This window comes from Scomber japonicus, chromosome 24, assembly GCF_027409825.1.
Source record: "Scomber japonicus isolate fScoJap1 chromosome 24, fScoJap1.pri, whole genome shotgun sequence".
Taxonomy (NCBI): Eukaryota; Metazoa; Chordata; class Actinopteri; order Scombriformes; family Scombridae; genus Scomber; species Scomber japonicus.
The window spans coordinates 8,061,540-8,086,042 of NC_070601.1; the positions used below are offsets into that span (position 1 = coordinate 8,061,540).

Consider the following 24,503-nt stretch of genomic DNA (forward strand, 5'->3'; position numbering starts at 1 on the left):
AAAATCCCCTCTCAGAGGAAAATTGGACTGAGAGCCCCATGAAATATGACCACCTGCCAATATTTCTTTCCCCAGGCCAAAGCCATTTCTTACAAGGACAGTAAAAGTCTGTAAACATACCAACTTCACTTCACCTCCATATCTCACTCTAATGTGTATCCTGCATCTGTGTCTGTCCTGCATTGTGTAGATGTTTATGGATTTTATTTGAGTTTATTGTTAACTGTACATATATATCCTGTTAATACACACTGATACATTCAAATTCATATTTGGGCTATGCTTACATTGGTGTTCATACTTATATTTATATTCTGCTTTTTGCACACACAAAGTTTGTATCATAGTTCATCCTGCTTCACAGAAATGTAAGTACTGTCCCTTTCTTACACTATGATGTGTGTGTTTATGTTCATTGTTAAATGTGCATGTTTCTTGTTTTTTTCTGTTGACATCTGGACCAGATTTACTATATTTTAGTAGATGAAAGAATCGTATTCTGATTATTTATGTGTTTGATATCACACAATAATTATTTGGTCGTTTGAACTGTTCATAAGTTAATAGACAACAACGTCAGTGACCTAATATATGTTGTTTCTATTCAGTGTTCCTCAATTATGAAAAAAAAATGTCATTACGAATTTATTACAGGCAACATCGCGGGCATCCTCATCTTTTGGGGTCCTGAGTGTAAAATACGCGGAAGTGGTAGGCGGAAGAAGGAGCCTCGACGGAAGCGGTCTGATCTGTCAAGGGAGGAACATTTTTTTGCAGAATTTGACACAAAGAGCCATCAAATAGCACCGATCATTCCCCCCCTTTTTCCTCGACACCGGCGCCCGCTGCGATGATCCTGTTAGAAATCAATAACCGTATTATAGAAGAGACGCTGTCGTTGAAGTTCGACGGCGCTTCTAACGGGTGAGAAAATCTTTGTTACACCTGGCTAGCGCCGCTAACTGCTAGCTTCCCCTTTAGCGTCTAATTCAAGACGATAGGAGCGTTTAATCGTGCGTTATCGATTTCGGATGCAGTGCGTAACCGCTTAAAGTGTTGAAAAAGTCAGCTGTGTTCCTTTTTTGTGGGTGTAAACTACGAAGATACACACCGCGGCTGCTTTGCTTTGAGCTGGGGTGTGTCTGTACGGGCGGTGTGTCTGTACGGGCGGTGTTACGACAGAATTGGTAACCCCGATTAATTCATCCCCTCTGGCGGTTCGCCCACATCTCCGAGACGTAAAATAACAAGATTATTTTGCTCCTACTTTACCTGATAAATACATAATAAAACATCTTAAAGCGTTTTAGGAGCTTTCACAGCTAAAAAAGTAGCCCAAATATAGCTGATAACCAAATTCTCCGTAACGTCAGCTGAATGAGCGGCGGTTCCTGTTTGATACGTCTATGAATATCTGGTCTAAACATTTATTATTATTGCCACTGATCATTTATTTGCTCCTATATACCTGTAAAATATACAGCCAAGCATTTTAAGGCGTTTTACGAGCTTGACAGCTTACAAATGGGTTAGGGGTAGGGTTAGCTGAAATATAGCCGTTTCTCCATAATACAGCTAAAAGAGCATCCAGTTAATAAATAATTGTGTAGACATTATTATTTTTATTTTGAAATGTCACCTGAATGAATACATGAGGGGATTATACCAGGATTAATCGCTACTGAGATACATTTTGTAGTTTTTGACACAGCAGGTCTGTCAACATGGCAGAAACTGCACACATATGGCGTCCTTTCGTACTTACTCAACATGTATATGCGTTTTGTTGATGCTTCAACACATTAAATTGGTATTTACTCCAAATAAATATCGTTTATATGCTCACACAGCCGCCATCGCCCCTCTCTCCGACTTCCGCATTCCTGTAGTCAAGCTGAGTCAAGTCTGCAGCTTCCTGCAGCATGCACATTACAGTATGCAGCCTGGACAAGTCGCAGCAGCATCCAGCTCCAGGGTCATTTATTACTGTGCAACCCCAAAATAGTGTTTTGCAGGTTTAAAGGAAGAATGATTTTATCTGGGTGAATCATTTAAAGTTGAAAAGTCATTCTAAAATGGTGTTGATGGTGTCCTATATTGATGATCTGTAGCGGAAATATAATATCAACAAACTAGAGCTGCAGTTAATACTTACTTTTATTATTGATTCATCTTCAGATTATTTTCTTGATTACCTGATTTGGTTTTTTGTTCCATAAAATGTTGAAATGTGTCTATCACTGTTTCCCAATGCTCAAGGTGACAGGTAACAGAAGACTAAAGCAACCAGAAAATGTACCAGAAAGAAAGATAAACACTATACAAAAGGAGAATTAAAATGCCACAGCAGCCACCCAACTTAAATCTGATTAAAATTTTTTTTTAAAATGGCAAAAGACATGAATGCAATTAAAGGTCAAATTATATAGATTCATGCATTAAGGAAAGTATTGTGAATACAATAACTGTGATGGATAATGCAACAAACTAATGTTATTAAAAGCTAAAATATAAACGTTGCTAGATCCAGGTCCTGAAATGTGAGGATTTATTGCTTTTAATTATCGGATTAATTGATAATGAAAATGCTCGTTAGCTGCAGTCCTTTCAATATTCACTGTCTATGAAGCAGGTCTGAGATTTTAATCTGGAAATCATTGTGAAGGGGAGTAAATCTGAGCTATGCCGTATTGTGCATCTGATGTGTGATGAGTTGGGAGTTTCCTGTAAAAATAATTCTGCATCTGTTAATTTTTGTTTCCTCCTTGCAGAACCAAGCCAGAGGCTGTCGATGTGACGTTTGCAGGTGAGTCTTTACATCTCCTTACAGTGTGAAAAAGTTTCCCACCGATGGATTTACTTGTGTTGTGTTTTTGCCCACATACTTTCTTAACAGCTACCTTCTAGGTGTTGATTTGGTAATGTCTGTCAGCATTATGATGCAATTTTAAGTGAAGCCACTACATTGTTAGTAGTTTCTCAGTCCACTGTGCTGTGTTATGTCTCAGTCACACACAGGTTCTTTAAAACTCGGCCAATAAGATCCAACATTTATATAAAACTAGCACCAACATGTGCGCGGCAGCTGAATTGAGACAGTATAACTTGCATCACAGCTGTCCTTGAGAGCCATCCTGTAATTTTGTGTGGTGACTTATATCATGTTGTACAGTATCCAGTAGTTTTTACTAGTTTAATACCTGAGAAGAGAGGTGTTTCTGCTGTTATGGGCCTCTCTACATTTACTGCCTTAACAAAATACTGTTATTAAAATGCAGGTAACAGCACTTTTGTTTGCTATTTCTACTGGATTAATAACAGACAATTAAAGGCTGTCAACAACACTTTACCCTGTTTATTTATTAGTGCTGTATCCATTATGCAATATTACCTCTACCTCTACTTTATAAAGTTTTCTGTTTCTGGTGGTGATACTGATTTTAAGTGCTGCAACATCATGACAGTCATCTTATGATGCAAGTAACCTGTTGCACATGTTCAGCCTTCCAGTAATCACAGCTAGATGACACAAAGTCAAGAAATGGAGTGAAATAGTCTGATGTGCCGACATGAATTGAATTGGGGGTTAAGTGTAAAGGCAGTTAGAGGCTTATCAGTCATTAATGTTTCTTCTCTGCCACAGATTTTGATGGCGTCTTGTACCACATTTCCAACCCCAATGGGGACAAGACCAAAGTGATGGTCAGCATCTCCCTGAAGTTCTACAAGGAGCTGCAGGAGCACGGTGCTGACGAGGTACAACACACACAATGAGAACAAGAACATACATTTTCCTCTGCACCCAGACCTCACAGAGATTCATCTCTTAAATCTTAAATCATCCAACACAGCACAAGCAAGCAACCCTTGTGGTTTGCTGATGCACTGGTGTGAAAATAACCCATCACGTAGACTTATGTTCTCAAGAGGTCAGCAGCTGCTTACGTGTCATACTCTTGATTTCACTGATAGTTTGTTTTCTTTTCTAATGCAGGTAAGCAGTTTTAAAACCTGCAGAAATTAACTGAAAAAATAAAAACATTGTCATCGAGCAGTCGATGCAGGAATGCATTTACGTCGATTACTCGCTGCGTTTTGGGGTTAATAGGAAATGATAAAAAGCAGAATGAGATCATGATGACCATCTAGTCTCGTACACCTCCACCACAAGAGCTCTGTTGCCATGTAAGGAAGAAAGCAGCTGCCGAGGCTTCTGGTAGAAACAGGAAGTGAGCTTGTGTGACTCACCCCAGGCGAGGAAGTGCTGACTGCGAGCAGCGGCTGCTCTATGAATGTCTTGGCTGCCTTCCAATGACTTCCCTCCTTGTTCCCTAAAACACAAGAGCAAAGGGATAAATGAATGGCCCCACAGTGTCACATTCAGTTATTCTGTAAGTCCAGGAGGAAAATTGGTTCACTTAAAGGGCTTTTTTTCTCTCTCACACTTCTTTTGCCAGTTTCGCTGCCGAATTACTCCACTGATTAAATATGGGAGGAATTCCTGTCGAAACTTGGTGATGCAATATTACCATACCTGAGTTAGTCAGTCTACTTACGTTCATTCTTAAATGACAGGTGTCTATTTCAAAACACCCCCCCACTACCTCAAAACCCTGATAATTAGCTGTAGAAAAACACCACCCCCTTCCTCCTTTTACAACAAGTCTTTTGTTATACTTTGAGTTGTTCTTCATCCGTCTCTGCTTTTATTGGTGTTGGCATTTGTGTTAGTTTCTTCCCTTCTCTTAAACCACATTGCTTAGACTCTTGTCGGTCCCCACAGGCTATGAAAATCACTCAAGTGTTGATGTCTTTAAAAGTACCTGTTATACTTCATTTATTTCCTCTGCTCTTTCTCTACAGTTGGCCTAGCAAAACCTACAGTCTTAAGTCATAATCTGATTTTAAATGAGCTCTTAAAGTTTTATCTTATACCTTTCATCATGCATTATTCACTTTTAAAAATGCTTTTAATACTCTTTACTCATTTGCTTTTGCGTCATGTTTTTTTTTCTGAAGTGCTTTTTTTGGATACTGCATTTAGAGAAGTGCTACACAAATAAAGTTCTGTGGGTTTTGTTTTTTGTTCAGCTTCTCAAAAGGGTCTATGGGAATTTCCTGGTTTCAACAGAAGCTGGTAAGTTCTCACAAAGCTCACAAAGAGTCTAAATAACACCTTAAGGCTGTCGCATAGTCAACGTCAGATCAGTTTTCAGATTATGGCACCATCATGACACTGTTATACACCATGTAAAGACCCATGTTATTGGGTCTGTCTGCCACATTATATCTTAGAACATCTTTTTACCATTATTTGTCAAATTTTGGTGGCACACTTGTTCCTTTTTAATAAAACTATAAGTAAAAGTTAGGTTTGACTTTTCACTTCACCATCTGATCTACTCCTCACTATGATTTGTCTCAGGCTACAATGTGTCCCTCCTCTACGACCTGGACGCTCTACCAGCCAACAAAGATGAGGTTGTCCACCAGGCGGGAATGCTCAAGAGGAACTGCTTCGCCTCCGTTTTTGAAAAGTACTTCAAGTTCCAGGAGGAGGGCAAAGAGGGCGAGCAGAGGGCTGTGGTCCACTACAGAGATGATGAGTCCATGTACGTGTGGGGGAGAGTTTGAAAGATTTCAGTTTCAGATCTCTTTCAGAGGCAGAACTTTGAAGTATTTCATTTCAATGTATACATGCAAAGCTGGTTAAATAGAAGATTTAGCTAATCATACAAAAGTATTTGTTCAGCTGAGATGTGTGACTGTGTTTCTGAAAGCACAAAGGGGGGTTGCATATGGTCTTCAATATGTCTTTCACTGTCAAAGAACACATACTTTAGATCTCACTGTAATTTTTGTGGTAATCCTCCTGACCTTTTTCAAAAGTTGTTAAATGTCTGACATGTTTGGTCTTCTCCTCAGGTATGTGGAGGCCAAGAAAGACAGAGTGACGGTGGTCTTCAGCACTGTGTTCAAAGACGACGACGACGTTATCATCGGCAAAGTGTTCATGCAGGTGTGTGAGGCTACAAGAACTTTAAAGTTGGTCAATGAGGTCATTTGGTGAGGTTCAAATGATCTGAACTGGGGCTCATACTACAAACTGACTGCATCCAGTGTATACTCTAGTAATCTTTGCAATATACTTTGGGTTTTTTTTGCCATTATTGCACAAAAAAAATTATCCAACAGGGAAAAAACTTGCATTAATGCAAATCAGTCAAACTACAACCTGAGAAAGCAGTTGGTGATTAACACACAGCAATTTTTTTTTTTTGTGGTATTAGCTGGTTAACCACCATCCAAAATTACTTGAGTGGTATTTGTTGTTTTTTTTATGTATTATTTTACAAAAGTTTACATCAACAACACAGCAATTGTACTTGTACTTGTCACTTGGTGAGGGAAAACCCCCACTAAACCCCCCCCCCCCCCCCCCCCCCCCGCCTCAAAAAAAAGTAGTAAAAATGACCAGCGCTTAATTAAAATCAAATACTAACTCTATTTTGATCAATTAGGCTAATTAAGAAAATGAGCTATACACAGTTAGCATGTAACTGAGTTGACTTGTTAAAGAACTGCTACAGTACAATTAAAAGTAGCTAAGTTAGACTGTTTCTTAGCTTGTACTATTGAATTTAGACGCAGCTGAAAGGGAGGAAAGAAAGAAGCTAATATGTAGCTCTTTCACCACTAGCTGGAAATACTGGGCTTAGCTGAGCTCCTTTAGTTCTATTTAATTATAACAGAGAGTAGCTAATGAAATAAGCTAAGTATGTAAGATGCTCACCTTGAATGAATGAAAGAGAAACCAAATTTCTTTCTTTGCTATAAAGCTAACTTTTTCAGAAAAATGATAATGCTAACTTCTCAGAAAAACTCAACCAGTGAAATTATGTTAGCATGAAAGAAAAATTAAGCTAAAACTCCAATTCTACAAATAATGCATACATTTACACACATGAATTATAAGTGATGTTTATTCTGCACCATGTTGTCTTTGTTATTATTTTAAGAGATAACTTTTAAACAACATTAGCTAAAACAGTTCTGTACACTTACATTCTTTGTTTAGGAGTTCAAAGAGGGTCGGCGAGCTAGCCACACAGCTCCACAGGTGCTGTTCAACCACAGGGAGCCTCCTCTGGAGCTGAAGGATACAAGCGCTGCCGTCGGGGACAACATTGGATACATCACCTTCGGTCAGTTAAAACCACCATCGTTCAATTGCACTAATTACACAGCTAATAATTTGATTTTAATGATTTTTTTTTTTTTGTTCATTTCTTTTTTCAGTCCTGTTCCCTCGTCACACCAATGCCAATGCCAGAGACAACACCATCAACCTCATCCACACCTTCAGGGACTACCTGCACTACCACATAAAGTGCTCCAAGGTGAGTGGAGACCTCCTGAGTGATTTCTTTTACATATGTTTTTTTCTCTATGCAATAGGAGGTCAGGACAGTTTTGTTTGGGGCATAGTTCACAAAAAGAGAAATTGAGTTTAAGATGTCATCTACAACATTTTAGGAAGCTGATATTCAAATTAGGCTTTTAGGTGATACATTTAATTGTTTTCCTCTTGGTATTACAAACAAATTATAAATACATTTTGGAACTTAAGCTGAGATTTTAGGTCTGATATGTTTAATTGACAGTTCAACACAGGTGAATGTCAAACACTCAAAAAAAGCTGAAAGTCTTGTTGTTGTTCTAATTACAAGCTACACCAAGTCATAAAGTCCTCCCTTTTAATAGCATGTCCCACCCTCCATCTTAGTGTCTCACAGTACCTTCTCCACAGTGTGTACAGCCATAGGTGAGATTAAAGGAAGGCCCCACCAGACGAGAACTGGCTCCACCACCTTCAGTAGTCATACAGGTTTTGTAGGGCTGCAGGTGGGCGTTTAGAAATGCATTAAATGGCTCCCCAAATGACTAAACCCCCAATCAAAGCCATTTTTAAGATGGCTTGCTTTTCAGATACTTTTGTGTTATTTTATAATTAGATGTTAGCTGCTTTCACATCAGACATCAGTGAAACAGCGGGGGCGACACAGCAGATGGATTTATGGACAGGTGTGATCGGTTTAAGTTTGAGAAATGTCTTAACCCACCGTTCAAGCATTTTTCTCAAGATGCTGCACCTGACACATCAAAGGAAAAAAAATGTTTGACATTTCAAAGGTTAGATGACCATCCTGAGATGACACAGCAAACAAATGAAGCATCTCATTATCTTACCTTCCTTTTTTAAGAGTCATTCCAAGATAAAATCACTGGTGTTTTTCACTGGAAATTCCTTCTGAGATTCTGGCTCAGGCATGTACATGTCTCCTCTGCAGGCCTACATTCACACACGCATGAGGGCCAAGACGTCAGACTTCCTCAAGGTGCTGAACCGCGCTCGACCCGACGCTGAGAAGAAGGAGATGAAGACCATTTCGTAAGTAGCCATCACTCCCCGCCCTGCCTCTTATGGACCCTCACCTACTGGACACTCAAATCCACATCTACAGTTTGTGATCCAGTGCATTCCACAGTAAAGACCAAAGTTTGAGCTGAAGCAATACTCAAGTTTTTTTTGAGTTTAAAGCAAAATAGATTCAGTTTTTTAATAACCTTCCTACTTTCCACACAAAATGCAACACACTGTAGAACCTGTGTTTTCTATGATGGGCGTATTTGTCTTCTATTTGTGAGCCGACTACAATCTGCAGGTCTGAATCTTTGTGTGTTTTTGAGGTGTGTGCAGACAAGCGCTGTTTTCTCAGTATTTGAAGTGAGCGCAGGAGGAATTTTAAAAGTCGCACATATACAGTTTTATAAACAAATAATTGGGAAGTCCATGCAGTCGGAGCACAGGGAGTATTTGTTCTTTGGTTAATGTGTAACTGTAACAAGAAGGAGAACCTAAAAGGCTGCCATTTTTGTTCGTTTGGCTACAAGGAACAAAAAGTAATGTAAATTCTCAAATACAGAACAGAAATAGAAAATAGAAGTGTCAGTCACGTATTGTTGATATACCTGAAGTCATGAGACAGATTAAAAGATTTGTCAGTATCAGGTTTATTTGCCAGTGATGGTCACAGATGATAAGAGTTGCGCTCTATGTACTTACACGTGCCAACAAACAAGAAACACAATAAAGTAACATACACCAGGGTGTTGTGTGGGGGCCGCAGTGACTTCCTGGTGTCAATTTATTCCATGGTGTTGTTTTTAGTTTGAAGTAGCTGACAGAGTCGTGTGTTGGGACATGCTGTAGCTCCTCTGGAAGGGGTTAGGGGAGTGTTAGGAATGACAATAACCTGTGCATGTGTCTGATCCTCTAATGTGTCTTTGCTTGCTTTCTTTTTTTTTTTTTTTACAGTGGAAAGACCTTCTCCCGCTGAGGCCGATGTCCCCATCAGACAAATCCAAAACCCCCCGTGGACACGCCCCAAACGCGCCACACTGAGACTCAACGCCACATCGGACAGGACTCCAAGACAGGAAATGCCCCGACCAGCCCCACCCCTTCCCCAAAACACGTGTCCACTCTTTTTTTTTTTTTTTCTTAAAACAAAAAAAAATGAATAATAAAGTTGGCTCTACTTAGGGAAAGCCAAGGCTCGAGATAATGAAAAAGGGCATTCCTTGCTTTGCATAGTTAAAGAGAATTATTAGTCCTATATAAATATATATATGAAAAAAAACTGAAATTTTTGATACGATATCTTTTACTCCATTTGGTACTCTTGCTTGCCCCTCAACCTTCACCACGCAATGTCCATTGTATTGGATGATTTCAAACCCTTTCCTCTCCCCCCCCCCCCCCCCCCCCCTCTCTGTGCTTTCATGTCGTCTGTACCATTGTCATTTGAAAAAATAAAATAAAACACTTACAAAAAAAACATTTGTGTGTGTCTGTTGTCATAGGCTACTTTCAGGGACATATTTCAGACTAAAAACAAGTTGATTGAGCATGGCTTGTCCAACAAGACAACAGCTGGTAAAAAGTAGATTTTTTTGGGTCAGACAGTAGAATTTAGGAAAGTAGTAGTTATGGTTAGTGTTATGTAAGGTGCTTGCTGCATTTCTCATAGGTGACATGTTTTAATTCATTCACAGTCAGTGATGTCTGATGCAGCCCAAATCCCATCTTCACACCATGAATTCTATTGAATTACATAATAGTGGTTGTTCTTAATTCATCTTTTTGGACAGGACATAATGATCCTGGATTTGTAAATATTTGGTTTGGCCCCTTTAAAAAAAAAAAAAAAAAAGTAGGTTTAGTCCTGTTCGCATTTGTACAACATCAACTTTGAGTGGCATAAGTTGTACATTTCAGCGACTGATCAATTACTTTTATTTATTTCCATTACTCTCCTCACTTAAGTAGTTTTCACACTTAAACTGGTTAGCATGAGGTGTGTCCTGTGTAGTTTACTGACTTCTGATATTAATATAATACACATAAGAGCTGACACTATTCATTGGATTGATCAACCAACAAGAGATGAATCTACAACAATTATGATCTTATTTAAATTTAAAGCAAAAATGCTCAAACTAAATGATTGATTCCAGTTTACACTATTTGAAACTAGATTATTTACTGGTTTTCTTATTAACCTACACACAGTATGATCATAAACTGAATAAAACTGAGCTTGTGCATTATGAAAATGTGCATTTTTCTGAATTTTATAATGTGATATACAATAGATCAATAATGGAACGAAATGTTATTGCAGCCATTTGTGATCCTACTTTCCTCCTAAACACAAATATGTGTATATCTTCCAATATTTACATGTACCCAATCACTGCACTTGTTTGCAATAAGTGGTTATATACTGTAGTAATTAAAAAACAACAACACATAACTCAAAAGCAGGCAAATGAGGCATTCTTGGAGGAAATCAAAATATATTTATTTCACTGATAATCATCTGAGAAAAGACAAATGAACAGGGTCAAAGTAACTTTGCAGGTTTGACAGTAGGACAAGTGATTGAGTAACATTGATCATAATCAGGCGTTGATCTCTTTCTTGGGCTTTTTATCTTCATTCTCAGACTCAGAGGAGGAAGAAGATGAGGAGGAGGAGGAGGAGGAGGAGGAAGAAGAAGAAGAAGATGATGAAGAGGATGAACCCTTCTTAGTTTTGGTCTTAGATTTCTTCTTTTTAGCAGGGTCGCTGCTTGGCTTGACCGGGTCAGCTTTATTGTTGTCAACAGCTGTTTCTGCCTTGATGAGCTCCTTATCTGCTGCAGGGGCTTCAGGGGGAGTCGATTTATTAGACGGGGTGCTTTCCTGCTTCACAAGGCCTCCTTCTTTTACCTCTTCCTGCTTTTTGGGCACCTTCTTAGGCTTTTGCTGATCTTTAGGAGGAAACAAAAAGATTAATCAAATTTTTAAAAAGAATTTAACCTCCTTTTAGTCCTTCAGCTCTCATTTTGTCTGTTGTGCTTCTGCCAGATAGTCTACAGGTGATTACAGTGTGTAGAAAACACAGATCAAAGAAATTATATCATCTTATTTGTGATTGATTTACTTCATTCATTCATTATAGGCCTTTTTGTGATTCCCACCAGGTGTTAAAATCAGCTGTGATTGCATGCAGTTGGTGCAACGTGACATAAAAAACTGAGTTTAGTGGTGCAGCTAGCTTTAAAGGAATAGTTCAACATTTTGGGAATTGTGCTTATTGGTACTATGGCTGCAGTATTGATCTTCTCGTCTAATTCTTGGCAAGAAGGCAAATAAATGTGTTTCCCAAAATGTTGAATTTCAATCAAAAGTGATGTGAGGGTGTTTTCAAGTTTAACTCTGCACACTACGCTTTTAGCTCTCCTGTTGATTTGAAAAGAATATAAAGGTGTAAAACACATTTTATTGCAATACACATTTATCAAAAGAAGAATGCCATCAATCATATTGTTTACACTTTTTGACTCTTTCAAATCTACAAGACCAACCTACTACTGAAAACATCTCAGTCAGTAATTGACCCAGGTCTACTTTAGCGATAGAGCTAAACTTGCTTAACAGGTGACAGCACAAACATGCTGAAGCTGTTCAGATTTGATTTCAACAATGTTTTCTCAGCAGGATCCAGAACTTACCGCTGTGCAGACCATCCTCTAAAGAAAACTCCGAGCTGTCGGGGAAGAAGAGGATAAGCACACTAACGAACCGGGTGCGAAACAAGTGTTTTGGTGATATAGGTGCCAACAAAATCACTTCAGACAGTGTTTTCCAGCAAAAGGGACAATGAAGGCAAGGAATCTGCACCCTTCATCAGAGAAATGTCCTAATTTTCTCATTATTTTGTGCCTAATTATCAGTATATTACATTTCCTCTGAGCAGAGACACGTTAATACCTGACTGGGGTTTCAGATTTTTATCAAACAGCTACAACCATTATGAAGTATTTCTAAGTATTCTCACCTGTCACCATCGTTGGTCATGGCGGGCATCAGTTGCTGGTAGTTATTGATTTCCGCCTCCAGTTTCATCTTGACACACAGCAGGTCCTGGTTAACATCCCCCTGCTGCTCTACCTGGGACCTCACCTCCCTGAGCTCCGCCTCCAGGTTCAGGATCATCTTGTTCAATGGAGCCTGCCGCTGACCATACTCCATTTTGGTCATCCTCATGGTTTCTTCTAGATTACTGATCTGAGAGAAAGACATACAGTTAACTAATCAAGAGCGCAAATGAGAAGCATCATTGTAGTTTCTTTGGCGTGTTTTTGGATTCCCACATTTTCTGGGATACTCTGAATTGTACTTCTGTTTTTGGACATCGAGCAAGGACACACAAACTTCAAAGAAATTGTACATCACTCTGACTTCTCAATGGCTTATTTTGTGATGTAAGATCAGCTCCAGGTGGCCCATCAGACCACAGACAGACAGATCACAAGTCTGTCTGGTTGAAGGCAGCATGTTGACAGTATAATGACAGGAAAGGAGTCAGGAATGTTTGTTTAAAGGACAGGCAAACACTCCTGTGGGCGTTTTTTTTAATCATTTCTGACATGACAGTGAAAAGAAGATTTTGGTAGATATTTTGTTGTGAACATATCCTAAAAGACTGCATCAATTACTAGGATTCAGGTCGGCTTACGATGATGTCACAGAGATTTGCATGAACTGTTGTGTGAGGAAGTTACTGTCGAGTTATGTCAAAATGGGCAGCTCCCAACTTGTCTTGAGAATGAGGTGCTATTCAAAACCCCACTAAAACACAGCTGTTGCATCTCTGTGGCAGGCTGCGGATTTTTGTTAGCCTTAGTTGTATTTTGTGGTGATGTATAAAGTCATTTATGTAATTAGACTTGTGTGTGTGTGTGTGTGTGTGTGTGTGTGTGTGTGTGTGTGTGTGTGTGTGTGGTTTACCATGCTGTGCAGAGTCTGGATCTTGATTTCTAGACATTGTTTCTGTTTGATCAGATCCTGGAGTTCACCCTTTCCAGACTGCAAGACCTCAGAATTTTGGGCCACCTCCACTTTGATGTTTTCAAACTAAAAAGTGGGGAAACACAATAGAGATGATGAGATACACAGAAGGAAAGGAGAGAGAATGATACCACAAATGAAGATGCTGCAGGTAACGTACCTTGGTTTTGTACCAGTCCTCGGTCTCCTTCAGGTTCTTCTTGGCCAGTTTCTCGTACTGGTTGCGGATCTTGTTGAGAATCTCGGCCTGATTGGAGTTCTGTGAGTCGATCTCCACATTCACTTCAGAGTCCTTGATCTTGTCACGCAGGTCATCCACCTCCTACAAACACACAGAACAGCACATTTGCCTCAAATTTCACATAATACTTTTTTTGTTTGTTTGTTAGTCGATCTTGAAGTGTTAGTTTTTGTGTTTATTTGCAGCCTCACATCTTTGTGTTCCTGGTCGAGGCGAGCCAGCTCCTCCTTCACCAAGTCGATCTCCTTCTGGGTCTGCTTGCGGCTCAGCTTAGTATCCTCGATGGACTTCTTCATGTCCTCCAGGTCTTTTTCTATCGCCTTCCGTCCCTTTTTCTCATCATTCAGCCTGCACAAAGAAAACACCCCTGCCTCAGTGTTTCAGCTTTAAATCACTGACTATCATCTTCAACAGTACAAGTAGAAATCACTTCATTATGACTATATCAGTTATTAAAGCTGTCATTGTGTAATTGAAACCATATTTATTTTGTATGGAGACTGCATGAAACTCACTTATTCTCGAAGTCATCATTGGCCAGTTTGGTGTTGTCAATCTGCAGCAGCAGCTTGGCATTGTCCATGGCAATGTCTTTGATCTAAGGGCATAAATGTATGATGTATTTAGCCTGTTATTAATGAAATATTATTAATAATCTTTATTTATAGAGAACTTTAAAAAAAAACAGAATAGATGGATGGATGTAAAAAATGAAGAGAGAGAATAAATCAGATGACTAACCTTCTTCTTGAGCTCCTCCAGCGGTTTCTCGACTTCATCCCAGTCGCGTGCTGCAGGTGTTTTCCTTTTGGCCAAAATCTCATCAATCTGGTCCTGCAGATCCTTGTTCTCCCTCTCCAGCTGCTTCACCCTGCCCAGGTAACCGCACAGCCGGTCGTTCAGACCCCGCAGTGTCTGCTTGTCATCTGCAGGGGCGGCGGGAATGGCGGGAGCTGCAGGTTTTGCTGGAGCTACGGACGTCTTGGGGGCAGAGTCCGTCTCCGTGTCGTTGCGCATCACGTTACGCAGCCCCTCCAGACTCGCCACAGATGCTCTGGAGCCCCTTCCTCCGGCTCCACCAAACATGCTCGCTGCGGTGTTTGAAGGCATGATGATTACTGGATGGGCTGACAATGACACACAGTGTTTCAAGCTTGAAAGTCAACTGATGGATGTAAAGGATACAGGTGGGTTTTTATACTTGTTTTTTTACGCACGAGTCCGCCCCTAAGTGATGCCATTGGTCCTGGTACCCAACACCACACCTGAACAAACAGGTTCGGGGTCGAAATACAAGTATTTCATCTTGACCGTTTTGTTTTTCTCACTGTAATTGTGTACTTGTCTTCTTTCGATTGGATGCCAGCAGAGTTTTGGGGAGGTGATGGGTGGTCCTCCTCACCTTAAAAGCAGGTGATGTGTCGCTCTGGAGGTACCTTCACCGCTCACCTACCCAGCTTTGAGACTTCATCTCGCTGTTCAACGCTTCAGTATGTCTAAACCAGGAGGTTACAGCAGCCAGTCCTACAACCCCGGCCGTTCAGGACCGGTCAAAAGCAAACCGATTGAAAAAATCGACACCTCTGGCAAATCCAAGGAGAAGGACGACATGGTTGGACTCAATGACAAGTTCGTCAGGTTGATTGATAAGGTTTGTTCTTAAATTTACATCAAGATTAAATTGATCAATAACAAGCTAAATGTCTCTCTTCGGCTAAATTAATTATAATTACTTTCAATTTGACTAATCAATCAATTAATTCAAAAACAGAAGGTAAACTATTCTTTTTTATTTAGTTTATTTAGTGTAGTTTATTTTATTTTAGCTATTATTTTTATAAACATTCTTATTATTTTATGTAACTTGTGTAGGCCTATTCTTAATTAGATTTTTTTTAAGTTTATTTTTTATATAGGGGCTTCTGTGTTTTTTTCAAAGCCAGAATAGGTCTTTAAAGAGGATTAAGTCTTTGTAAACCCACTTCTGATGCTGGAGTCTGGATTGATTCCAGCCTTAGTCCGTAGTAAAATGTGTTGCCTGAGGACATGAAGTGTCTCTATATGCAAACTTCAGTTAACATAGTGTTTGAAGTGAATGGAGGACGCCACCTTGTGTTCAAATTTGAGCTCAAGCTTCAGTTCATTGTTGCTGAGTGGCAACAAAGAGAAAGACATAATGTAGTTAATATATTTTACAATAAACAACTTCTTGAAGCATGTAAGACTCATTTTAATAGAATATAATATATTTTAATTTTAATTTTAAGTATTGGATGAATTCCTCCTGCATTTATGCTCCTGTCAATTTTCTCTCTTCATGCCTCAGATGAAAAAGCAGGAGGACGATAACCAAAAGTTGGACACGAAGCTGAAGATCCTGAAGGAGCAGGAGGACTACGAAGGGAAGGTCAACGACATAGTGAGGCAGCTGGAGATCGAGTTGGAGCAGCAGATCGAGAACTTGCTGCGTGACCAAGAGAAGCTGAAGGCTGAGCTGCTCAAGAACCAGGACGAAGTGATGGACACCAAAAATAAGTCAGCAGCTGATTTGATTGAATGGCTGATTTCTTCAAGAACCCAAGTATATGTCAGCAAATTAATCTTTATTGTTGTTTGTTTTCAGGTACGAGGATGAGGTGAAAAAGAAGACTGATCTGGAGAATGAATTTATTGTCACCAAAAAGGTACTTTTGCTTATTCTTGATCAATTGTTGTATTGTTTTGCAAGCAGTTTCTTCACTTTATGCCATCTGGGCATCCTTTACTTATGCATACATGTGTGTTTAATGTGTGTGTAATAGGAGGTCGATGAAGGTCAGTTGGATTTAGTAGATCAGGCTCTGGAGCTGGAAGACCTGGCGGGGAAGCTGGACTTCCGAAGGGCTGGTTATGATGAGGTAATGATGAGATTTATTGTATTTTAAGTTCATTTTTTGTTTGTTTTTCCCACCTAACTCTGCTGTCCTCACATCTGCTCCCTGAAGGAGATCAAAGAGATGCAGTCGCTTGTCCAGAACGAGACAGTGGTGATACGTGACAGCAGCAAACGGTCGCTGGACATGGACGAGATCATTGAGAATGTCAAGAGGCAGTATGCCGACATGGCCACCCGTACTAGGGAGGAAGCCGAACTCTGGAACCAGAAAAAGGTGAGAAAGAGGATGATTACAAAAAAAAGACACTACGATTGCTAATACAACAACTATTGACCCTAAACCTATTTATACAATATCTCCCATATACCAACCCCATATAGTATTAGTGATGAAATGGGCAAATCTGGGCATATTTGAAATATGGATGGCAGTGGATTAGCAGATTAGTTTTGATATTTTTCTTTGCACTATTAAACAGATCCTGTATTTATGTTTTCTCCCATTGTCCCCCCTCAGATGGATGTCATGGTTACCAGAGCAGGACAAAGTGAGCAGGAAGTTCGTGATGTAAAGAGGGACATCTCAGACACTATTCGCCTTATACAGAAGCTCAACGGGGACCTGGAGGCTCTTACAAGGAAGGTTCGGATCACACAGATACACACTCACAGATCTCAGGCCCACCTCATCCATCCAACCACCCTCTCATCTTCTCTCTGTCTTTTCTCTGTAGGAGGAGACGCTGAAGAAGGAAATCAATGAAATAAGGACAGAGGGTGACGAGAACTTGGAGAAGTCCCGGGAGACCATTGGCCAGCTGGAGGAGGCCTTGAGGCGGGCTAAGCAGGACTTGGCTCAACAGATCCGTGAATACCAAGAGCTGATGAACCTCAAGCTGGGATTGGACATCGAGATCGCCACCTACCGCAAGCTGCTGGAGGGCGAGGAGCAGAGGTGAGAGAGGGGATGTGGGTGTAGATCTGGGGAGTGTGAGCACACCAGTATACAGTCATATATAAATGCTTGAACTAACACCTGTTTCTGCTCCATCTCTGTTAAGAATGAACGACTTCATGCGCCAGGCAGGTGAGAACCATTTCTGAAATTTAACAATTATTTGCTTGGTGGTGTGTTTTTCCTCTTTTCTCTGCTGATTTTGAGCAAATTTTAACTCAATGAAGACAAAATATTTGAATGACCTAAAACAGGATATCTTACTTTTTTGGAGAAAGAAATCTGGGATAAAGTTTTGCAAATGCATACCCTGATGATTTCTGGGAAATGTAGGAATGCAGGAATGTAGAAGGAAGGAAGGAGGAAAAGATAAGGAAGGTTGAGAGGTACACAAAAAAACTAATGTAATATAATTGTAAATTAAGTTGTATGAAAGAATAAAAAAAATGGGCACTGTAAAAAACAAAAAAAAACAGCCTGCATCAATAACATCCATGCTTTCATCTCATGACTGATTCATGTTTTGTGTCGCACTAAAATCAAACCTTTCTTTCGCTCAGATTTCTAAATGCAAACCAACCAATCCAAGTCCTTACTTGCACGCAGACGCTCATCAGCCATTTGAGAAACACCTGCCAGAGAGGCCACGAACATCAGAACCCACTGTCGTCCTGGCAACCACTGTTATCCCGGCAACAACACATGTCCCGCCAATGGACCCCAGCTCCAAGAAACGTCTCCTAATCCGTGTGGAAGTGCAGGAAGGCAAAGTTGTGTCTGAAAGCTCTCATTACACTGATGATTAAAAGGCACTGTCCATCCCTCCTCTGGTTGTAGCATTAGAGTAAATCCACACAATGTGAATACAAATTAAGTTAAATTCCTCAGGTATCATCTTAAAACTTTTAATATGATAATAATAATCTTTGTTTGTGTGCTATCTGGTAGAGTGAGCAGTCTAACAATAGCTTCTTGGCAGGTTGAATGTTTTTCCTAGAATCCGTGCTTGAGGTTGGAGACACTTTGTTTATATCAAGCGGCGTTTTTAAAAAGGTTTTCTTGTCTTTGTTTGCATTTGGAAAGATTTGTGGTGCTCTTGGTACCATCAGTGTTTTTTTTTTCTCCAGCTCTTTTCAGGTAATAGGATGATGATTTTGTTTGTGATACAGAAAACCACCCATTTAACTGTGTAAAGGCTACCATAAAACAAGGAACTTGTGCAATCAAGCAGTTGTTTATAGGCTGTTTCTGCTCTGCTTTTCTTTTTATAATGTCAGAAAGAACATACAGAGTGGTAATGCTTCCTAGAATCACAAGAGCTCACTTTGTATAGAATTCAGTAATGATTTGGAGTTTGAATCTGCGTACTTTCAACTTCTCAAAACTTGCCTGATATATTTTTTCTGTGTGTCCATGGTGCTATGTTCTACATCTTTTTACAATATATGTGGCAACAGTGTAATGTTTATTTGCAAGCCTGTACACTACCAAAACCGAATTGTTTTCTGTCACTCATTTGCAACTGCACTGTTGTACCTCAAATAAAAGTAATCACAAGGCAATTAGAGGACATTCGAGTTTATGTATTTGCATTGGAACACATTTAATAAATATACATCAATGCCTGCCATAAATCTCTTACATGTGTACAGACTGAATTCAAAGAAAGGAATAGTTTCACATCGTATGAAACACAATTATCCTCTTTACTGGAGAGTTAGTTTGGATGAGCTCATGTCTCTATGTTAAATATATAGCTGTTGCCAGCAGCTGCTTAGCTTAGCTTAGCATAAAAACTGCTAGCCTGATTCTGTCCAAAGAGAAATATCAGTAATAATACACAACAAAAACCAACGTTTAAAAATGACAATTGCTTGTTTTAGAAGGAATTACATACCTTGCAGCTGCCCCTGACCAAGAAATAAACCTAGTCTGAAAAAAACAAATGATCATTTTTACACTTTTGTACAAATTAAACAAAGAATATACAACAAATTAATAAACTTTAAAGAACATAGATTTTGTTTTGTTCATTGTTCTGTTTCCCCACGTTTCCATTCTTTATAGCTAACTACCTGCTGGCTATTCATTTATCATCCAGACGTGAAAGGGGTGTGGTGGGCACAGTGTGTTTGTTAGATAAAAAGACAAGAGGCTAACTACTTGATTAAGATATGAGTCAGTCATTAGCAGGGGAGCTGGAGCCAGACAGTCTGATCATGTCTTAATTTTTCCTTTCTGGTTCTCCTCCATCTTCTACAATATTGAAATGTGGAAAACAAACTGGAGCATGGTGTTAACAAGGCAATATAGACAAAAGACGTACAGTCATTGTACCCTGTCCCCATGATGATGTCCCATCTCTCCTAATGTCCCGTAACAGTTCAGAGCTTGTTTGCTGTTTAATTTGATTAAGGTCTGCTTTTCCTCCTCAGCTCGCCTTCGCTCTTGTGGTCTCATTTCCACCCACGTATGTACTAACTGCACATTTAAAGCCACATTTTGATTGAGGGAAGCAAATAACACAACATATATTCTGTATTTATTTAAGGCTCAATTAAAAATCACATTTTCCATGAGAGCAGCAACACATTTTATTCTTAAAATACAAGCATTTTGCAGCAGATGTCTCCCTTAAACACAAGCACACTTTTATTGTATTTCATCTTCCTGTTACATTGTATCCAAATATGGCAAGATCTTTGTAGATTTTCATTTTCAACAAGCAGATTTCCTATTTTTTGACATGCATGTTTAAAGCTCATGCTTCCCCTGTTTGCTCCTACTGAAGCCCTAATCTCCCCAGTGTCTTGTAGATGTATTATGGACTGTGGTGCATCCTCCTCCCCTCTTCAACTTGCATACCAGTGTATAGATAAACACTGCTGGGGAAAGTAGGAGTAAACATTGCAGGCAGGGGGTGACAGATGGAGCAAATCTACAACTGGCTCAAACTGATGTGCAGAACCAGCAGCACAAAAAGAACTGAGAATATACTGTACATTTTTCATTTCACTTAAACTTTTTTTTTTAACATCATAACTTCATGTTTCAGCTTTCACATTAAGCCTTCTTTATGACACAGATTGGTGGAATGACCCTAGGTCACTTGGTTCACCACTTTGGTTCACATTGAAATATATGAACAACTATCACATTTATTTCCAAGCAATTTTTTTTACATGCATTCAAGGCCCCTAAAGGATGAACCCTTGTCATTTAAGCTATAGCTCGACTTCAAATTTAGCAAAATAATGAGGACAACATTTCTGTTTTTTCATGAAATGTTTTTGTCACATAAATTATAAAAAAATATCATGGTAAAATGAGAGCTCTGTATAAAAATTATTTTTTTTAAAAACAGTGGGGTGGTGGTAAAACATTGATAAATAAATTGTGAGATAAGACAATGCAAATGTTTTTGCAGTTGCAAACCAATCTTTCTTCATGGTGGCTCTATCTATCCTGAAATGCAGTTCATCCAGCTGCATTATTTCCTGCAGAGTTATCTTCAGATTCATCTTAGACCGCAACCTCATCTGATTCCTGCATACTTCTCCTCCACCTGTCTCTGAGTTTCTGCACAAGTTTGTATGCAGGTTCTGTATACTGCTTGTTGGCAAGGCCGAGCACCAGCGGCACCACAGCCATGCTTCCGATACCGGTGCAAGAGAGCACAATGTGAGTGGTGGAGCTCCACTTGGTGTCAGTTATCAAGAATGCTATGCAGACGTGCATGTAAATGAGGTAGGGAACCCAGCAAGCGAGAAAGGTTAGAGACACGGCCACCAGGCAGCGAGTGTACCGCAGGTTCAGCCTCTGCTCTCGGTCTGAGGCCTGACTTCCCCGCTCCACTGATCGATGGAGACGGCAAATATCCTTCAGTTGGCCACGGGTGATCCATAAAACGCGGCCAGTCATACCAGCAATGGTGAGAATCGCAGGTAAAACAAGTCCGTACACCTCTAGGTAGATGAAAGCATTGGGGAAGACTCGCTTGTATGAGCAGCAGGTGGTACCGTTTGTTGAACAGTTTGAGACTGGGACTAATTTTTGGCTACTTGGACTACAGCTGTTCCAATCTGGTCCTGTCCAGTTATTCCATCCAAAAGCAGGCAGCGATGCGTACAAGAGTGGTGGCATCCACACCACAAGCAATGCTAACGGAAAACTGCGATGCATCCACAAGTTATTGTAATGAAGGGGGTCAACAATGCAAATAAAGCGCTCATAGTGGACCATTACCAGGTTAAGAAGGAATGCCAGGAAGAGGAAGTTTGGGAAGATGTGAGCAACAAGGCAAGAGCCAAAACTTAACTCCCTGTTCATACCCATCAGTGGTATGAACGGAAGGGCCACACCCGTGCACATATCAGCCACTAGCAGGCTGAGGAAGAAGTAGTTGGGTGTGTTGTGGAGCTGTCGGTTCCAGGCTATGCCCAAGATGATGACAAGGTTGGCCAGGATGATGGAGGTCGACAGAGGTATGGTGATGGCGTAGATTAGCTGCTCCCCTGAGTGCAGAGTGTGGGAGTCGTTGCAGTCCATCGTGGGTGACTTCATCCAGTTGTTGTACAGCTAGCAGAGAGGGAGAAAAAACCTAGTCAGTACCACAATGTGCATGTGTGTGAGTAATGGTTAGATTCATGAGAGCCACATGTACTCCATCAATTATTTTAGAAGATCTGTTTATTCAGCCTGCTGGTATGAGCCAAGCCACGGCTATGGAAAGCTCTTGAAAGCCAGTTTAGGAGCCACATTCAGTAAAATTCAACAACATTTAATCAAGTTTAAACGATGTGACCCTCCAGAGCTCAAGAGTCAATTCAAATCTTGTCATGCAACCGTTAGAGCAAACTACTAACTATTGTGGCAAAATAAAGAAAGTGAAACCTTCATTATCAGAATGAAGAGAGCATAATGCGAAGGAGAGTGTTAGGTTGAACCATATAAGGAAGTTTTTGCCAGATTTCAGACAACTCTCTATGATGTGCTGATGAAGAATAGTATATATGTTTTAGAAAAAGAGGTGTCTCAGGGGATGAGCACGAAGTCAGTGTCCAGAAGACAGAAGAAAAAAATGAAGTGGGAAATGAAGGAAAATGTCAGAAACTTTAAGTATGGGTAGACAGAGGTATACTTCTATTTCAGTTTAGTAATACACATTGTCTCTGTGTCTGTTGTGGATGTTTATTTGCATTTTTTCGGATTTCTTTTTTTAGGATAACATTATTTAAAATCAAACCCTCCCTCACATTTTCAATAGTGATCATTTCCAAGGTAAAAATAAATATATTCATTAGCTTCAGTGCTTTAGAATAACAAGACAAATGCATCTGATTGACAAGAGCTGTGACACTGTTCACAGTTTTTGGTTAACGCTTCAAGTAAAGGTGTGGACTGCCACTTCAAGGTGTGATTATCAGTCTTTACAGTTTGAGCACTTTCCACCAAAAGTGTAATATTGCTTTTGATATTTAAGACACACATGTTGTATATTACGAATATTCTAAAAAAAATCTAAAAAATTCTTTAAACAAAAACCTGGTTACATTTACACAAAGATAACTATTTCCTCATCTTTTCTCAACCAAACTCTAAATTATGAATGATAAAGAATGATAATTATGGTAATATCCACTTGTATTCTTCTGTATTTTCACTTGTATGTATGTATGAAACTAAAACAAATTTGTGAAACAACTTTGTTAGCTCACAACCATGATAAGAGCACATATTAATGGTTGTGAAGCTGCAGTCATTAAATAATTAATCAGCTGAGACTCTGGAGTTACACCTCCCTTTGTATTAGAAAGTGATATGTGTCCTAAAGATAATTTAACACTCTTATATGAAACACAGCAGTTTATGGTGAGGTGGAAAATGTTTGCAGTTTCTCACATTGAACGACAATAAACCAAACTTCTATATATACTCTTAGCTTTATGTCTATATGCGTTGTGATGTTCTTTATTATTTAAAGATTTATTTATTTAATTTATTATTATCTCAGTTTAGGTACATTGTAACATATATTTAACTTAACCTTTCAATGCAGGAGAAATGTCTGCAGCTGTGCAACAACTGTTTTAATGTTGAAAGTGAGCATTGTTTAAGATAATTACATTGAAAACATATCTTGATGCATGCCAGTATTTACAATGTTAACATACATATAAAAAGCACAAATAGGCAAGCTCAGTCATGTGAGTTTTATGATATCAAAGTCCTGTTACGGCTACAGCAAATACTGTCCTTAGAAGGTTAATACATCATGAAATTCTGTTTTCAACTATGCTTCATTAATTTTTTGGATTAATTTGAAATTTAAGTTTCTTTCAAAATGTATTATAAAACCATTTTCCCAGAGGTGTTTGTAAAAGGAGCCACAGTCCGTATCTGGTGTAATGTAATATAAATAGTTCAAATAATTTATAATCATGCAATCTAAATCTATGTAATGTAGAAACTAATGTCACAAAGCAACAATAATATAATAAAAAGCGTAATGATATCTTGCATATTATGAATACAAAGAAACAGACGTAGTGAGAGTTACCTTCTGAAGATGAACGGTCCACTTGTGTCTTGTTTACCAGCAAAAGTTCAGTTGAAATACAGTTACTCATCACGCTCATGACAGCTGTGATCATTACATATCCACAAAATGTAGTCTTCACCACAAAGTTTCATATCCTGTCAGTCTACTCACACCACTACAGCCTTTTCAAAACCTTTACCACAGAAGAGGGAGAGACCAGCTGTACGTGCGCTCCCTCCCATACTTCAAAGGGGAAGTAAACACCAAAGGAGGAGGGGGCAAACTTATATAGTGTCTCTGTTTTTCTTTTTTTTTCTTTTTTCAGGGAAGTCGCTGGTCATGCAAAGGATAAAGCAGCAGTGTCCACTACCCCTTCACCTACTAATATTTCTTTTGCACTGTCCAGAACTGCAGTGCACGTCCATGAATA

At 39.4% G+C, this 24,503-nt stretch overlaps 4 protein-coding genes across 4 annotated transcripts; 2 read left to right on the plus strand and 2 right to left on the minus strand.

The window, feature by feature from the left end:
* The first annotated feature begins 727 nt into the window (after positions 1-727).
* On the plus strand, positions 728-9,885 carry arpc2 (actin related protein 2/3 complex, subunit 2). Its single transcript, XM_053314738.1, has 10 exons — positions 728-924; positions 2,772-2,806; positions 3,644-3,756; positions 5,092-5,137; positions 5,426-5,612; positions 5,926-6,019; positions 7,079-7,205; positions 7,300-7,400; positions 8,352-8,452; positions 9,380-9,885. The coding sequence occupies exons 1-10, from the start codon at positions 851-853 to the stop codon at positions 9,399-9,401; spliced, it is 900 nt and encodes a 299-aa protein (XP_053170713.1). The 5' UTR covers positions 728-850; the 3' UTR covers positions 9,402-9,885.
* A 1,047-nt stretch (positions 9,886-10,932) lies between these two features.
* Positions 10,933-14,812, minus strand: LOC128354027 (keratin, type I cytoskeletal 18-like). Its single transcript, XM_053314273.1, has 9 exons — positions 14,444-14,812; positions 14,218-14,300; positions 13,894-14,050; positions 13,622-13,783; positions 13,402-13,527; positions 12,449-12,678; positions 12,123-12,184; positions 11,151-11,378; positions 10,933-10,946 (listed from the first exon to the last, which is right to left on the minus strand). Exons 1-9 carry the CDS (start codon positions 14,810-14,812, stop codon positions 10,933-10,935), a joined length of 1,431 nt encoding a protein of 476 aa, XP_053170248.1.
* Positions 14,813-15,194: 382 nt separating this feature from the next.
* LOC128354029 (keratin, type II cytoskeletal 8-like) lies at positions 15,195-18,338 on the plus strand. Its single transcript, XM_053314274.1, has 9 exons — positions 15,195-15,353; positions 16,029-16,237; positions 16,326-16,386; positions 16,504-16,599; positions 16,687-16,851; positions 17,095-17,220; positions 17,312-17,532; positions 17,639-17,664; positions 18,139-18,338. Exons 1-9 carry the CDS (start codon positions 15,195-15,197, stop codon positions 18,336-18,338), a joined length of 1,263 nt encoding a protein of 420 aa, XP_053170249.1.
* A 2,650-nt stretch (positions 18,339-20,988) lies between these two features.
* On the minus strand, positions 20,989-22,047 carry gpbar1 (G protein-coupled bile acid receptor 1; the record flags this gene model as incomplete). Its single annotated transcript, XM_053314275.1, has 1 exon — positions 20,989-22,047. A coding segment is annotated over one exon (993 nt), but the record flags the coding sequence as incomplete, so codon positions are not given.
* Positions 22,048-24,503: the final 2,456 nt, after the last annotated feature.

What these genes read in the sequence shown, in the direction of transcription:
- arpc2 (XM_053314738.1), top strand. Translation starts at nt 851, where the DNA reads ATGATCCTGTTAGAAATCAATAACCGTATTATAGAAGAGACGCTGTCG. An exon ending in TGTCGATGTGACGTTTGCAG is followed by an intron (nt 2,807 to 3,643) that starts GTGAGTCTTTAC and finishes TCTCTGCCACAG; the next exon opens with ATTTTGATGGCGTCTTGTAC. An exon ending in CCTGGTTTCAACAGAAGCTG is followed by an intron (nt 5,138 to 5,425) that starts GTAAGTTCTCAC and finishes GATTTGTCTCAG; the next exon opens with GCTACAATGTGTCCCTCCTC.
- LOC128354027 (XM_053314273.1), bottom strand. Translation starts at nt 14,812, where the DNA reads ATGCCTTCAAACACCGCAGCGAGCATGTTTGGTGGAGCCGGAGGAAGG. An exon ending in AGGACTGGTACAAAACCAAG is followed by an intron (nt 13,528 to 13,621) that starts GTACGTTACCTG and finishes CCCACTTTTTAG; the next exon opens with TTTGAAAACATCAAAGTGGA. An exon ending in TCCAGACTCTGCACAGCATG is followed by an intron (nt 12,679 to 13,401) that starts GTAAACCACACA and finishes TCTTTCTCTCAG; the next exon opens with ATCAGTAATCTAGAAGAAAC.
- LOC128354029 (XM_053314274.1), top strand. Translation starts at nt 15,195, where the DNA reads ATGTCTAAACCAGGAGGTTACAGCAGCCAGTCCTACAACCCCGGCCGT. An exon ending in TCGTCAGGTTGATTGATAAG is followed by an intron (nt 15,354 to 16,028) that starts GTTTGTTCTTAA and finishes TTCATGCCTCAG; the next exon opens with ATGAAAAAGCAGGAGGACGA. An exon ending in AATTTATTGTCACCAAAAAG is followed by an intron (nt 16,387 to 16,503) that starts GTACTTTTGCTT and finishes TGTGTGTAATAG; the next exon opens with GAGGTCGATGAAGGTCAGTT.